Source organism: Pterocles gutturalis, unplaced genomic scaffold (assembly GCF_000699245.1).
Source record: "Pterocles gutturalis isolate BGI_N339 unplaced genomic scaffold, ASM69924v1 scaffold25893, whole genome shotgun sequence".
Lineage (NCBI taxonomy): Eukaryota > Metazoa > Chordata > Aves > Pterocliformes > Pteroclidae > Pterocles > Pterocles gutturalis.
This window is the reverse complement of record NW_010121238.1, coordinates 2,247-16,796: the sequence shown is the minus strand read 5'-3', so window position 1 is coordinate 16,796 and position 14,550 is coordinate 2,247. Positions and strand designations below refer to the sequence as shown.

The following is a 14,550-nucleotide window of genomic DNA, read 5'->3' as shown; positions in this document are numbered from 1 at the left end:
GACTACGGGAATATAGTGAAACTTAGTGTAAAATAGTGTATATTAAATGTAATACACTGAAAGACATCAGTTGATAGTTGGAAAAATAAACAAATCATGTTTTGACAAGTACTTTTTTCTCCATGGGTAGTTTGTCTTATAGTAACGCAAGATGATAACTGACTAAAAATTAGCACACAGCAATTGTAGAAGAACAGCCTTGTACACAGGTTATAAATTCTACGTTTTTGCCTTCAGTTTTAGATTGATTATTTTACATGTTTACTATTGTACAATTTTGAAGAGTAAATATACTTTCTATATGAAGTTCATCTTGATTGCTTTTGGAAGTCTTGGAAGGTCTTATGCAATATTTGGAATTTATTGTTCCCATAATTGAGGCAGATTAAGAACAATGCAGAATATTTCCCTGAAAAATGCACTACATAATGGAATATTTGCCTTAGTTTAGTGTAATTGTGCGTCTGCCTAGTCTTAATTGACTTAATCTGGGGAAGCTTTCTGGTATGTTATCAGTTATCAAGGAACTACTGGTTTTGTATTCTTTACCAACTTGACATTGTATATGCTGTAATAACTGAAGTTGTCTCTTGTCCCTTCTGCTTGTCTTTACAGGTGCTCCTTGACTCTGTCCTTGCCACTTTTTTTTGTTCTATTACAGAATTACTCAATTCTAGCCTTGGAATTTGGTGTCATTTTACTGTAGAGATTATATCTAGTTTTATCTCTACATGTTTTGTGCTCTGAAGTTTCACTTGTCTGCTTAACCTGAGTCTGATTCATTTCTCACCGCTCTTGGATAGTGAACAGTTCAAAGACGGAAGCTGCCCTTGAAATTCTGTCTTTGGGAAGCCCCATAAAAACAGAAGTATCATGCATTCTGTTAACAGTCTATCTGCAGTTGTCAATTAAAAGGTTTTAGAGATGATTTTTCAGTATTATGTCTGTTAATGGTCTCAAGATTATTTTTTTCTGACATATTCTTCTGCATTGTTTTTCATGCATCTTGGACTTAAAGGATGAAAATGTAACTGCTGTCCAGGAACCTGAGGAGGAAATAAAGCCAGATTTTGCAATGCAAGTATGTCAAATTGTATTGTTTAATTTAGTTTTCTTTTTAAGAAAGGTACTATTTTAAGTGATATGTGTTGGCCCTTATTTCAGAATAAACGAGAAATACTGAGAAGATTAAATCAGAATCTTAAAGCTCAAGAAGATGAGAAAGGAAAAAAGGAGTGTAAAAATATCTCTGAATCAGCTGGGTCTGAAGATGGTAAGGAACAAAAAGAAGGTGACCACCCACTTCTAGGAGATCGCAAAAAATGGGAATCTGGGGCATCTGAGTTGGTAGTTCCTCTAGCTCAGTTATCAATGGAAGATTCTCTTTCTGGAACAGACCGTAAGTACTTTTTTTGTCACTGTGATATTAGTAAATCACTTTACCATGTGTTGTGTCTGTTTTTATAAAGCAAGTACTCTTTTTATTATTATTGTCTTGTTATCACTTGTGTGTCATGTGCTTCTAAAAAACAGGTGGTTAGGTATTCCCTTGGATAAGCTATAAGGCACAGGCTGAAGAATTAAATTACTTGCAGGAGATTCAACAAATAATTTCCTAATTTCAGCATGTAGTTGCCTAAGTAAATGCATGGTTACTTTCTTTGAGCTTTCTTTGTAAATGTCTTTTACGTAGGCACTAATTTAACAGAAAGAATAAAAAAGTGCTTAAGATATGACAGTTTCTTATTTAACTTCAAGATCCTTTTATATTATCAGTAGAACAATAAAAACCTCAGGGTTTTCTCAATTTATATCTGTTACTTTTATTTTGCCCTTCTTAGCTTTTTTTTTTAAATCAAGCCTGTCTTTCCAAATTTTCTATCTGCCTTCTCTGGTCTTTTTGGGTGGAAGAACTTTTTCCTGGTTTCAGTGTGTTTTATTATGAGTCTGTTTCACATTGCAGAAATAAATTATTATTGAGAATGTGACAGGCTTACTTCATAGCATAGTAGTTTTATGCAGCTAGGATGTTAGAAGATCAAGAAACAACTTCTTTTGCTCTCTTTTTTGTTGCTTTACATCTTCTGTTATCCTTGGAGGGGAAAATAACAAACAAATGTCAAAGGATAGCAGGACAAGAGGCTTTCCCACTTTAGGTAAAGTTAAGACCATCTCATGCCAGTTCTGAACATTTCTCATACTGTTTTCTTTTTGATTGCCTGAATTGCTGAAAAGATCTGCTGCTATTGAGTTGCAGACGTTAACTGGCATTGAATAAGTCCTGTTAGTAAATGGAATTGGCAGTAGAAAATCTCTAGACTTTTGAGCATAGTCTTTAGGCTCTCTGACTTGGGGTGAGGTGACATGAGTTTTGGCTTTGCAGTTTTGAGTTTTATGGAGGCTTGTTTATTATATAGAAAGTGAATTAAAGTTTCTAATTTCTAAATGTTTCTATATTTGTTTGTGTGCCAGCAGGTCAAACTCTGGGGGAAGTAATTAGGTTAGATATTGGTGAACCCCACAGGAAAGTCTGGGGCAAAAGCCCTACTGATTCAGTCCTGAAGATCCTAGGAGAAGCAGAGTTACAGCTGCAAACTGACTTACTTGAGGAAGTAGATGTAATAAATGGTAAGCACAGCTGGTAATTATCTGCATTGCAAGTGTAGGAAGTGGCAGATGGCCAGTTTGTCTACTGAGAACAATTTTGAAGTCATAAAAGCATATTCTGTCCTCCTTCTTGCTTTGCACTTGTGGGTGTTGGCTCAGTTTTAAATGTTCTAAATGTGAGCAAAAGCTGATCCTGGAAGACACCAAACCAGTTCAAACTCGGTGAAGTGTGAAGAAACTAAGGGAAAGTGCCGAAAGGGAAGGATCTTAATTTTGTTCGTAAGTCTTGGGCTTTGCTTATTGATAGAAACAAGTGTTTTTCAAAAGAATGTCATCAACTTAATATTGTATTAGATAGACTCTATAACCTTCTTGTTAGCATGTGACTTACCATATCAGTGGATTTATTTTCTGGTCAACTTGATCTTTTTGTCCTTTCCAGGGACAAAAGGACTTACGTGTATTCTAAGTATAAACTTGTACTAATGATAATGTAGCAAGTAAAATTCAAATTTTAATATTTCTAGCTTTCCTCTTCATAGTAGTTGTAATAAAAGCATGCAAACCTTTCTATTTTCCCATAAAGAAACAAACATTCTTAGCTTACCTTGTAGTAACATGGTAGTTTATTATCAAACTGTGTCAAAGCACTGTTTAAATAATAAAATAATTCTGTGTTAGGTACTGCAGAACTTGTTGAAGGAGATAATCAGTCCTTAATTGTAAAAGAGGAGAAGGAAGGGAAAGCTTTTCCTGCTGTCGGAACTCAGTCTTCAGTACCAGTTGGTGTCTCAGAGTCTGTCGTGACTATACCAGAAGAATCGCAAAGAGCTGGACCTACCCAGGTGCAGAGCAAGCCTATTATGCTGGATGGTAAGTAATTTCATTAGTAATTCTAATTACAATCTCTTTTTCAATTCAGTGAGGAAAGTAATGATCCTGTATACTTTTATATCTTTCCATAAGTAATGTGCAGTTTTTTATTAGCATCTTTTAGGCAGGACCAAGTGTATCCTATACCTGTCTTATAATTTGATTCAGTAACATATTTTGTAAATTTCCAGAAATGTTTTTTTGTAATCTTGTAGAAAACACTCTAGAATACAAGTGGAATTCAGAAGTGCTTCAAATTTTTCTTTGTTGGGTTTTTTTGTTTGCTTCTCCCCACCAGTTGTGCTGGAATCTTTTCCCCTATATGATATCAGCACCCTGCTGATGTCTGGGGGAATTCTACTGAAGTTTTTAGAAGACATTGTTTGTTGGAACTTTAAGGTTCTTTTCTTGTATCAAAACCAAACTTTTACCTCTGGGATTACCAAACTCAAGTTATTTCTGCAAAATGCAGAAAGTTATTAAAGCTGAAGGATTTAAGTGTAATCTTAAGATGTATAGTCTCTCTTGGGATTCACTTTTAATGAGGTATATGGCACTATTAATTTTAGAGCCTGATGATTTGGAAGCAGAAATATTGGAAGAAACAGAAGAAGATAAAAAGCACCAGAGCAAGGAGAGTAAGGAATTTCCCATCATTGTTAATGAAGTGTGGGTAAAAGAGAAAGAGGATAAGTAAGTACCCTCTTCTTCTTACCCTCTCTCTTCAGTTCGAACAACTAGCTTTAACTGGGTGGGATTTAGATACATCAGTTAAAATGTTAAGCTTAGCTAAAGCTTCATTGCTTGTCTGCCATGTCATTTTTCCTCCACTTGATGACTTTTTCAGTAAGTAATGACTGTTCTTACATGGTGTTTCCCCTGGATGTGGTATTTTATAATAGGGCACAACATGACAGAAGAAATGAGCCATCTTCTCAGAAGCAAGCACTTGACAAGGTGCAACCACAAAAGGAAGCTCCAGAAGGTCAGTAAAGTCTCTTGTTTTGTTTATTGTAGCTGTCAGTACAGAGTACTCGAGCCATCCCTTCTCACGTCTTCACCAGCCCCCAAAAAGCCGATTTTCTGTTTTGATTTTCTTTTTTATTTTACACTTCTAAAAAGCAAATTTCTGATGGATTAGGAAGACAAATTGTGGGTGTTACTTTTGCCACTTCAGAAGAAAACATAACAACAAAGCTACACTATGTATAGACGAACCCTGATTCTTAAAAGTATCTGATATTTAAAATGTTATGAAATCTGATTATTTTACTTAATAAAAGTGCTGCTTTATTTATAGACATCTCAAATTAATATGGAGCTGCAACTTGGATTAAAAAATGTTTTAAGCAGCTGTTAATGATAATCTCTTATGGCACAGAAGAATTGCTTTCTCTTGGAGGTCTTTGAAGTAACTTCAGGTCTGCATATTTTACAGTAGAATAGAAAATACATTGGCAATACTGTCAAGTATCATTGGTGATACTATTGCATCTATTTATGGGTGGCTTAAGCAAACTGGGTTTTTTTTTTCCAGTGTTCAGGCAAATTACATTGAGGTGACTCTGGAGAAATGTAAGTATAGGGCAAGAAGCAACAGATGAAAATGGATGACACCATAATTTCAGGCATGGACCAGATAATGAGAAACTAAAAGACGTGAAAACAGAACAGGCTATAGCTGAGAGCTGTATGTGCTTAAAAAGTTAAAATGGGAAAATTTCACATTGTAATCATATAGTTACTAAAATAATACAAAGAGATATTAATACTGTTACAGTGCTATCTATTTTCCTCTTCAATTGTACAACAGAAGTGAGATACTTTTATTCGGTTTAGTTATGTTTTGCTTAAGAGCTTGGGGTTTTTAACCTATTTAGATTTGTAATGAACTTTCTTTTACCACATCAGAAACTTGTTCCAGTGACTCTCTGAAACCTGAACCCTTATTCCAGAGGGTAATACACTGCCCAGCTGTACCAACAGCCTCACCAGTTCTGTCAGCTCAGTCTTCACAGGAAGAGCCTTTTGCACCTCGTTCACGTTCCATATCACCAGCAAAAAATAAAGGCAAAAGTTCGTTGTTGATTGGACTTTCTACAGGGCTTTTCGATGCAAATGACCCAAAGGCAAGTTTCTAATATCTATGGGTAGATGCATTGCTAGGAAGCATAATATAAGGGATAGTGCTGTTTCCATATGTGGGAAAATAAGTCTTCTTTACAAGCTTGCATCTGTTTTCACAAATCCATATATCCACATAAATGGATTTATGACTCTAATTTTGATTCCTCAAGAGTTAGTCTGTCATTAACTTCCCTCGTTTATGAAGCTGTTTATCTGGCAGTTGGACAATGATCACAGAAAAGCTAACTTGTGAGTAGGGGGAAGATGAACATTCTTTGTTCCTTTTATCAGATTTAGAAAGTAATGGATATGCTTTATAATGAAGTTCTTCAGTGTATCAACATGAACCGCTTCACTAGGTCACTTGTTACTGCATATTTGGCATGTGTTTTGGCCACAACTGTTTGTAACAGAATTCCTAATGCAGTAGCAGCAGAATTGTTAATGCAGTACCAGATGAGCTCTACATAATAGCAGAGAGCTTGGAAAGAAGCAACAGATGTGGTACTGTTACTGCTGCAGTAGATTTGATGAAAGAGAGCAACAAATTCCCTTTCCTCATTTGGTTGCAACAAGAGGACCTTCAGTACTTCTTTGCGGTATCTGCAAGTGTAACTTTCTGGAATTTCCCAAATGTATCTCTGCTGCAGCTCTTACCCGGAAACTAAGGAAACGTTTAGCAGGGAGCAGGGCAGAGTTAGTGACCTATCTGTAGGCAGGTCTGTATGCTAACAAAAGTAGACTAATAGGAAAAGAAGTATTTTTCAAAGTATCTGGAAACTTTCAAATGATGGGGTAAAATCAGTCTTCTAATTGTTCCTTCACTTTGGTAGCAGTGGTCAAAAAGGGTGGTTACTCCTTTGATGGCAATAGTGTTGTGGCCATGTGCTGACAGAGATTTGATATTTGAGCATGTGTACGAATACACTGTGCTGGTATAAATTGCAGCTGAGGAACTATTCTTTTCATGAAAACTTAGGGATTTTCATTAGGACCAAACACTAAACATGCATATGTTCAGACCTGTGCTGAGGGGAGGTGGGGCTTATTGGTAAAACATCTTAGTGCAGCTTACATCTTGTTTCTTGTTTTATTAATACTATGGTAAATATTTAGTATTCATTTGGGGTTCTTAGACTTCCTAAGAGAGAGGTCTGGTGGATCACTGAGGAGTTACTTAGTTTCCGTGTTGCTTTATTTCCATTCATGTAAACAAAGTTACTGTTTTCGGTGACCAACCTAGAGAAATAACGAAGTGTCATTTTAAAAAATATTCCTTTGTTAGCTACTTAAAATGGTTCTAAGCTGTAAGTGATTGATATGCAGTTGTTTACAATGCGTGTATACATATATTATTTCTCTACTGCAACATTCCTTTTCTTTAAATAGCTGTCAAGGTAGCAAACAAATCTGCGCAAAACCAGAATCTGTATGTCAATTCATGTTTTTAAAGCTTTTCGATCACTGTAACCCATAAAGGCAGAAGGAATGCTTTCCTTTTAGCTGAGAGGCAAAATTCAAGATGTCAAATTTTCAACCATTACAGTATCTGTGTGGGACATATCCTTATTTTGAAATTGACCCTCAAATGAAAAAGGACAAAAAACCCTCACTTGAAAATATTATGTAACCTCAGACTGTCTTCAGTATTGTTACCAGACTTTCTATTACCTTTGCAGATGTTGAGAACATGTTCGCTCCCAGATCTTTACAAACTGTACAGAACTTTAGTTGATGTTCCCAGTGTAGCAGATGTGCAGCATCAGCATAATCTTGAAATAGATGATACGGAAGATGAGCAAGCCAAAGAAGGACCCTCTGATTCTGAGGATATGTGAGTGTATCAGGTTTATCAAGTATTTCAACAGGCATCTTAGATCAAGAATATTGTGGTTAGACGCTAACAATTACGAACAGTATACCAGCATGGGTTTTTTACCTCCATTTTAAAAATCATGTATTGAATGACTATTTACTTCAAGTCTTGTTCCAGAGAATTGAGAAGCTAATGGGATGTACTGCTTACAATAGCTGGCTGAACTTCCTTTCTAAAAAAAAGATGCTCTTCTGTTTGGCTTCTGTGCCTTGTATTCTGCTGAAGCAGATTAAAGTTAATGGCTGCTGCTCTTTTAGAAATAAAGATTTCTTGAATATTTACTTTTTTCTATGTTTCGGGAATCTCGATCACCTATCTTCTCTACTGTTGTATTGGAATGTCCTGCAATTCCCCCAAATTGTTTCAGGGGCTTCAAAATCTGACCCTGGCTCTTGACTCTTCCCTGCAGCTTTGGTAGTCTGCAGGGATAAAATCATACGGTATATGTATTCTGATGAGATAATAGATCTCTCTTTGCTCCAGAGACATTTTTACCTGGATTGGGAATGTTATACTTGCTGGGGCTCTATAACAGTGTACGAGTACAAAGATTTAGAAATTATCTTACTAATTAAAATGAATAGAGGACCTGTCATCATCTTTCTACAGAACAGTCTGATACCTGTTTAGCTGATCTTTATTCCCTGTGTCTTGCATGACATAGTGGTATCAGTGCTGTAATCATATTGGACTGAGGACACAAATATTTATCTTTTTTTTGTTTGTTTGTTTTTTTCCTCCAGCTGCATTGTCTTTCCAGTTTGTTGGCTTAACAGACGAAATAAGCTCTTCCTATAGGGTTTGTCTTATAAAGTATTAATTATAAACTTTTATATCACTTTGTTTTAGCATGTTTGGGGAGGCAGATACAGATTTGCAGGAGCTCCGGGACTCAATGGAACAATTGCTTAGGGAGCAGCCTAGTGAGGAATTCAGTGAAGAGGAGGAGGCTACTTTAAAGGCTAATGTTGTTGAATGCATAGCAAATGGTACAGAGCTGGATGAAGGAGATGAAAATAACCCCAGCAGTGAAAGTGCACTTAATGAAGAATGGCAGTCAGGTATAATTTCTGTTATATCTGTTTTACAAGTTATTTATTGACATTAACAATTCAAACACAGAAAAATGTTTTCCCATTGTATATTTATAATGAAATAAAGCTCTAATTAAGAGTTTTTATCCACGAGTTTAAAAAAAATCAGATAATATTATACTTTCTGAATGTTAAGGTCAACATCTAAGCAACATTCAGTGTTTCAAATTAAGTGTTGGCTATTTATTAGCCAGTGATTATAAGTCACTTTTTCTCTAGTTGCCTAAAACTTGTCTTCAAGGAAGATCAAAGACTCAATGCATGTCATATGTTTTGAATAAGTCATGACTGCACTGTAAGAGTGAAAAACAAATAGCAATTGACATGACTGGAGCATCTGAGATCCAGGTTACATTATAATTAAGTAATTTAACAGGCAGTCAAAAGGAACATGAAATGATTAACCTTTTCCTTAGCCCAAAATAGTTATTCATATAGCCAAACTAAAAATTTATTACTGCTTTTAGCATTTTGCATTAGCTATACTCAACAGTGTCCTGGAGTCTCAGTTCTGTTTTTCAAATTCTAGTTGAAATATAAGTATTCTACTGCTGCTATGAAATAAAGTGCATTTAGAAATATAGGTATAAAAGATATATAAAATCAATAACTAATCTAAAAGATAGCTTTTGTGTAATTTTGGTTTATTAAAGATAATTTTAAACAAATTGAAAATCTGTGAATATTCCTGTAAGAGATTATTTATATAATACATTCCAATAACTAAGGTAAAATTAAGTTAGGTAATACCGTCTTCTTTCATTTTTGGCAGTGCTGATGTTTTATACTGATAACATACAATACTCTCAGTTTCTGTGTTTCTGTTGGTGCAAGCATTACGGTATTTGATGTCAGTGTCCCATTTCTAGATTCATGATATCTCATAAGAATTGCAGGTTTCATTGTTGGGGGTGGGAGGAAGGTCTTCAAAACTCAGGGGAACAGACAGAACTTGAAACTAAATCTGTTCAAGATCCGGAAGTTAAATACAGGTTTAGAAGTCATCTAATAAGTTTTTAACCAACATACAACTATTTCATTGATACTTTCTTCTTGATGTGATTGCTGATACTTGAATTAGGGACATGATTTGGTCAGGATTACCCCTTGCACTAGTCATATATAGGAATTGAAAGTGGCGGAGTTTTAATACTAACTCATGAAGTCTGTGATCTACCAGGCAATACAATGTATTTTTTTAAAGATTTGATAATACAAGCTCTGAAATCTAAAAAGTTGTCTGTTTTTCTCTAGGTAGATAAGTCTTTCATACTAGGAAATGCAAGTATGAAATTCATTATTTCATACTTCAAATACTTATTTAAGGAAGTATTTTTTTTTCTTGGGCTAAGGCAGGTTGCATTTTATAATAGGATTTTACATAAGGATTTTACCTTGTTTTTTTAAATAGATCCTTTTTTTTGTTAAATTTACCTAATGTGTGACTGTTACAAACCTATTTGTAAGGTTTCTGCAGCCTATAAGCAAAATCATCTTGATTTCTCTCACATAACTTACTGCACCAATTGGCATACTGAATTTGCTACACAAAGGAAATGCATAAACAATGGAACTTTGTAGCTAAATTAGTACTGTGGTTTTTAGACTTGTTCAGTGGAACAAGATGCATGTCAGTGCAGAAACTAAATAACTGATTCTTAATATACCTGTCCTTATTTTCTGCTAGAAGACCGCTGCTTCATTAAGGAGCTCTGTTCCATACTGTGGGACAGGCACTGAGCGCTGCATCAGTTCCACCTCAGACACATGTGGAATGGTTATATGGAACTTGGCCTGCTAGCATTGCTTTGATAAATTAAGGTGTCCTTTAAGATCATACCATGTTTTCCTTCAGTATGAATACCCTTGTGGTTAGCTCTCAGAGTTGGGTTTCAGAGGAGATAGCTAGATGCTTCCAATCTGGCATTCAGAATTTATTTGCTGTCAAGAAAGGGACTGTTCCCATTTCCTTGCAGGTTGTTCAGAACATCTGACAACATCATCTAGTGCTCCTGAGCTTACCTGCTTTCACTGGATTTACAGATCTGTAGGTATCAAGTTTAGGGACATAGAAACAACATTAAGAATGCAGGAAAACTGAGGGGGTTTTACTGTTGTTTTCTTTCCGTATAGATAATAGTGATGGAGAGATTGCCAGTGAATATGAAGAACATGATAGTATCTTCAGCCATTTGGAAGAGTTGAGATATAACCTGGAGCAGGAAATAGGCTTTGAAAAATTTATTGCAGTGTACGAGAAAATAAAGGTTTGTGGAATAACCTCAAGTGGAAAATATTTTAAGAAACAAGTACCTAGGGCTGTTTGCTTTGCTAGTAACTAATTGTATCGTGTGACTAGAATCAATGCTTCTTTCTTTAGTCTTTTATTCTGTTTTGATACACTAAAATATTAACAGAGAAAATGCCATGCTAATGGATTAAAAAAAAAGGAAACTTGGGGTTTAACAATTAATTGCATTTAATAAATTTGAACTATTTAATTCTGTACCCATTTTAATTTTGGCAACATGGATTGTCCTTTCTCCCAGGCTATACATGAAGATGAAGATGAAAATATTGATATTTGCTCAACCATAGTTCAGACTATTCTTGGAAATGAACACAAGCACCTGTATGCCAAAATACTTCACCTGGTTATGGCAGACGGAGCTTACCAAGAAGGTAATCTCACTGTGTCCTGGCAATTGTGGTTTGCCTTTTGTTCTTTCTTGGTCATGTACAATAGGTTCTAATATACTTTAAAAACATATCTGTGCTTTCTTATATTGATTGGATAAATTGATAAAAATATTTTTGCATGTTTTTCTTTCCTGTAACAAAACGTGTCAAACTTTGATTAAGCATGCTGACCACTCTGATTTAACAGTGACATATACAGTCAACTGTAACAATAGTTATCTTATGAAAGAAGCAGTATAATTATTTAGTTTCTGTAAAACAGTTACACAGATGGGGAAGACAGAAGTCTAGAATTACAAACTTAAAAATGAATGAATTTTTAAGATAAAATAGCATGGTCCTTTCCAAAACTCTGCTTTTAATGGGTTGCAGTATCACTGCTTTTCTGCAAAGAAAACTTCATGTGGCTCTTTTTCCTGTAATTGTCATTTTTCAGAAGAACTTCATCTGGAGTTACCGTTCATCTTAGTTTTTAGGTGGCCCAGTAGTAGCTGAAGAGAATTTGTCTTGCTTGGCCAAGCTTAGTCAGACGGATAGTTCCTAGATCTTTCAGAGTCACTCTATGAAATACCACATAGACCATTATTGATTAGAAATGGGTTTGGGGTTTGGTTTTTTTCTCTCATGTCAAATATTTAATGACAGTTATGTGATTTTAGACTTCTAATGATTAAAGTCTTTACTGGGGAGAAAAAAAGAAATGTAAAATTTCAATTTTTTTGAAATAGAAATCAGAAACATTATATATTAGCTTCAGAAATGTGTGCCATGACCACTATTTAATGTATTTCAATTTTGAAAAAATATTCTAATGCATGTTAACCAATGTCTGCTTTCTGCATCTCTTAAATTCTTTTGCAAATGTGTTGCAATAGCAGTGAATAAAGAGTCAAATAATATTACAGCTTTCTATGTTTTTTATATGTAAATACTTGGGCAAAAAAGTCTTAAACTTGCTTTAAAAACATAACAATTAAAAAAAATTCTAATACAAATTACTTTTTCACAATTTTTCTTTGGTACTGATATAGGACCATTCAGTAAAAATAACCAGTACTATGTTTCATGCTGTGTTACAAAAGTAAGACAGAAAAGTGTCTGAAAAATATTTTTTCAACCACAATTTATTGATTTAATAACAGAAATTGAAAGATATATTGTAGTATTTAATTTTTCAAGGGTCCAAAGGACTGACAATATACAACAAGAAGACGATGTAACAATATAGTGTAACAAGTTTCTTTTCCATGCCACTTTGCCTTCAGGATATTTTAAAACAAGTACTAAGAGGCTTAAATGACAATTTGCCAAAATGTTGCCATACAAATTGTAAGCTGTTGCCTGAGTGAATCCTATTAAAACGAGCTGACTTTCATCTTGCAAAATGCTGATTAACAAGTGGATATTTTTTAATAGCTTCAGTTCTAATTCTGTATATTACAAATCTGTGGTAGCATACAAAAGTGTAAACGTAGTTCTTTACATTTCAGACATTTAAAGTATATAAAGTAATTCAGTACTAAAGGACATAAAGAACTACATTTAAAGTAGTGCTTTAAATTTCAGACATTTAAATAAGGAATGCTATACTAATAAAGGTGAATGGAGGACAAGTGACAGTCAGAAGCATATTCATGAGCATTTGTCTCAAAATTTTTATACTCCTCAAAAAAGAAAATTTAGGAAAAAGTCTGTATTGCTAGAAAAATCTAGAGGATTATTGTAACTGAAGCAGGCCACTTGAGATGAAACTATCTTAAATTCAGTAATCCAAAAAGGTGACATGTTTAATATTTGTACACATTTGTGCTTTCAAGGCAGTTTTGGTAACAGTTGTGGTATTCAAACTGTGAATTCTTGTATTATTGCTTAATAAATTGTGGTTTCTAGTTTGTTTTGTACCCCCTGATTGACTTGGTGTGTGTTGCTCTTTTTCACCCTGTCTCTCCCTGTCTCTTGCTTTTTACAGATAATGATGAATAAACCTGACTCAGGAAATTCCTTAATGTTGTACTACATATCAGTGTTTGAAGTCTGCACAGCTGAATAACAAATTGTAGTGGAGAATGTAATATGGGGCAGGAGAAGCAAGACTTCAAAAAAGAATGTTCATTTCATGAAAAAGAAGAAAAACATGCCTTTTAAAACTGGGATACCCATACACTTCTCTTGTGTGTACTTGCATATATGTTCATTAAATATGAGATGCCCAAAATGTAAAAAAAAACTCCAAAACCTGTAATCCCTCAAATTCCAAAAGACATATAGAAAGGAATACCTGTAGATATTCTGATATAAAACTGAGACCTACAGTGTAAAACAGAATTTCTGCCTTGTCCACAGTTGGCTGGTACAGTTAAGCAATTGGAAGCATTACTGTTTTGTGGAAGTACCCACACGTAGCTATTCACTTACATACTTAAAATATCCTCTCTTTACACCTACATAAAGAAATTAGTTTTTATCGACCCTTGTGGTTGTATGTTAGCAGCATTGTAATCTAGTGGTCCAGTTTGAGTATTTCACTTCTTTCTTAATAAAGAAAATACTGTATTTTGAAGCTGAAGACTTCTGTCACTCTTTAATCAGTGTCATCTGAAATATCTTAATGGTGTTACCAAATCAAGAAAGACAGGTCATCATTAAAATGTCTGGGGTTTTTTGAGATTGTAAAATTAATTTGGAGCTAGAATACTTTTTTCCAATGTTTTTCTTCCTCTTCCCCTTCACAAATCCCAAATATTTAGCTCTTTTGAATTTTGTAATCTGGTCAATAATACAGTATGCTGTTGAATTTAAAGGAGTGGGTTTTTTCCAGTTTGTTTTTAAATTCTTACTGTTACCATCATGGCTCCAGCAGCCATGGAAGGAAATTAAATAGTGCAGGCACAAGTGCTATGTGATACTTCTCATCTTTTGCCTCATGTTTTGTAGCTTAATTTCCACCAACCCAAAAGACAAACAGATTTCTTCTCACCTACATTGCCTAGTTCCTTCTGTCAAAGCAGTACTATGCAGGGCAGACATTAGCTATGCTGTTGTTTTCCAGTCATTGTCTCTGGAACAGCTTTATTTGCTTACCTATACAATAAGTCTCTTGCTACAAATCCGATGAACTGTCAAACTTCCAGCTGCCTTATTGGAGAAGAGCAGAGTTGTTTGTTTGTTTGGTGTTTTTTTTTTTTTTTCAGCTACAGCCAGTCACAATCTAAAACTGTCAAAAGTTACTCTTCCACAAAGTAGAATCAAGTGTGTGTGTGTATATATATATAT

At 34.7% G+C, this 14,550-nt stretch overlaps 1 protein-coding gene across 1 annotated transcript in view; it reads left to right on the top strand.

Moving 5' to 3' along the window:
* The window catches only part of NEK1 (NIMA-related kinase 1), a 44,678-nt gene extending 31,177 nt beyond the window's left edge, over positions 1–13,501 (top strand). The window contains exons 23-34 of the mRNA XM_010077183.1: positions 1,019–1,081; positions 1,165–1,399; positions 2,476–2,628; positions 3,289–3,480; positions 4,050–4,173; positions 4,383–4,465; positions 5,392–5,609; positions 7,287–7,441; positions 8,333–8,544; positions 10,711–10,844; positions 11,127–11,259; positions 13,247–13,501. Coding sequence (XP_010075485.1) covers positions 1,019–1,081; positions 1,165–1,399; positions 2,476–2,628; positions 3,289–3,480; positions 4,050–4,173; positions 4,383–4,465; positions 5,392–5,609; positions 7,287–7,441; positions 8,333–8,544; positions 10,711–10,844; positions 11,127–11,259; positions 13,247–13,260 — 1,716 coding nt within the window. The 3' untranslated portion in view covers positions 13,261–13,501. The remainder of the gene's footprint in view (positions 1–1,018; positions 1,082–1,164; positions 1,400–2,475; positions 2,629–3,288; positions 3,481–4,049; positions 4,174–4,382; positions 4,466–5,391; positions 5,610–7,286; positions 7,442–8,332; positions 8,545–10,710; positions 10,845–11,126; positions 11,260–13,246) is intronic.
* The last annotated feature ends 1,049 nt before the right edge of the window (positions 13,502–14,550 follow it).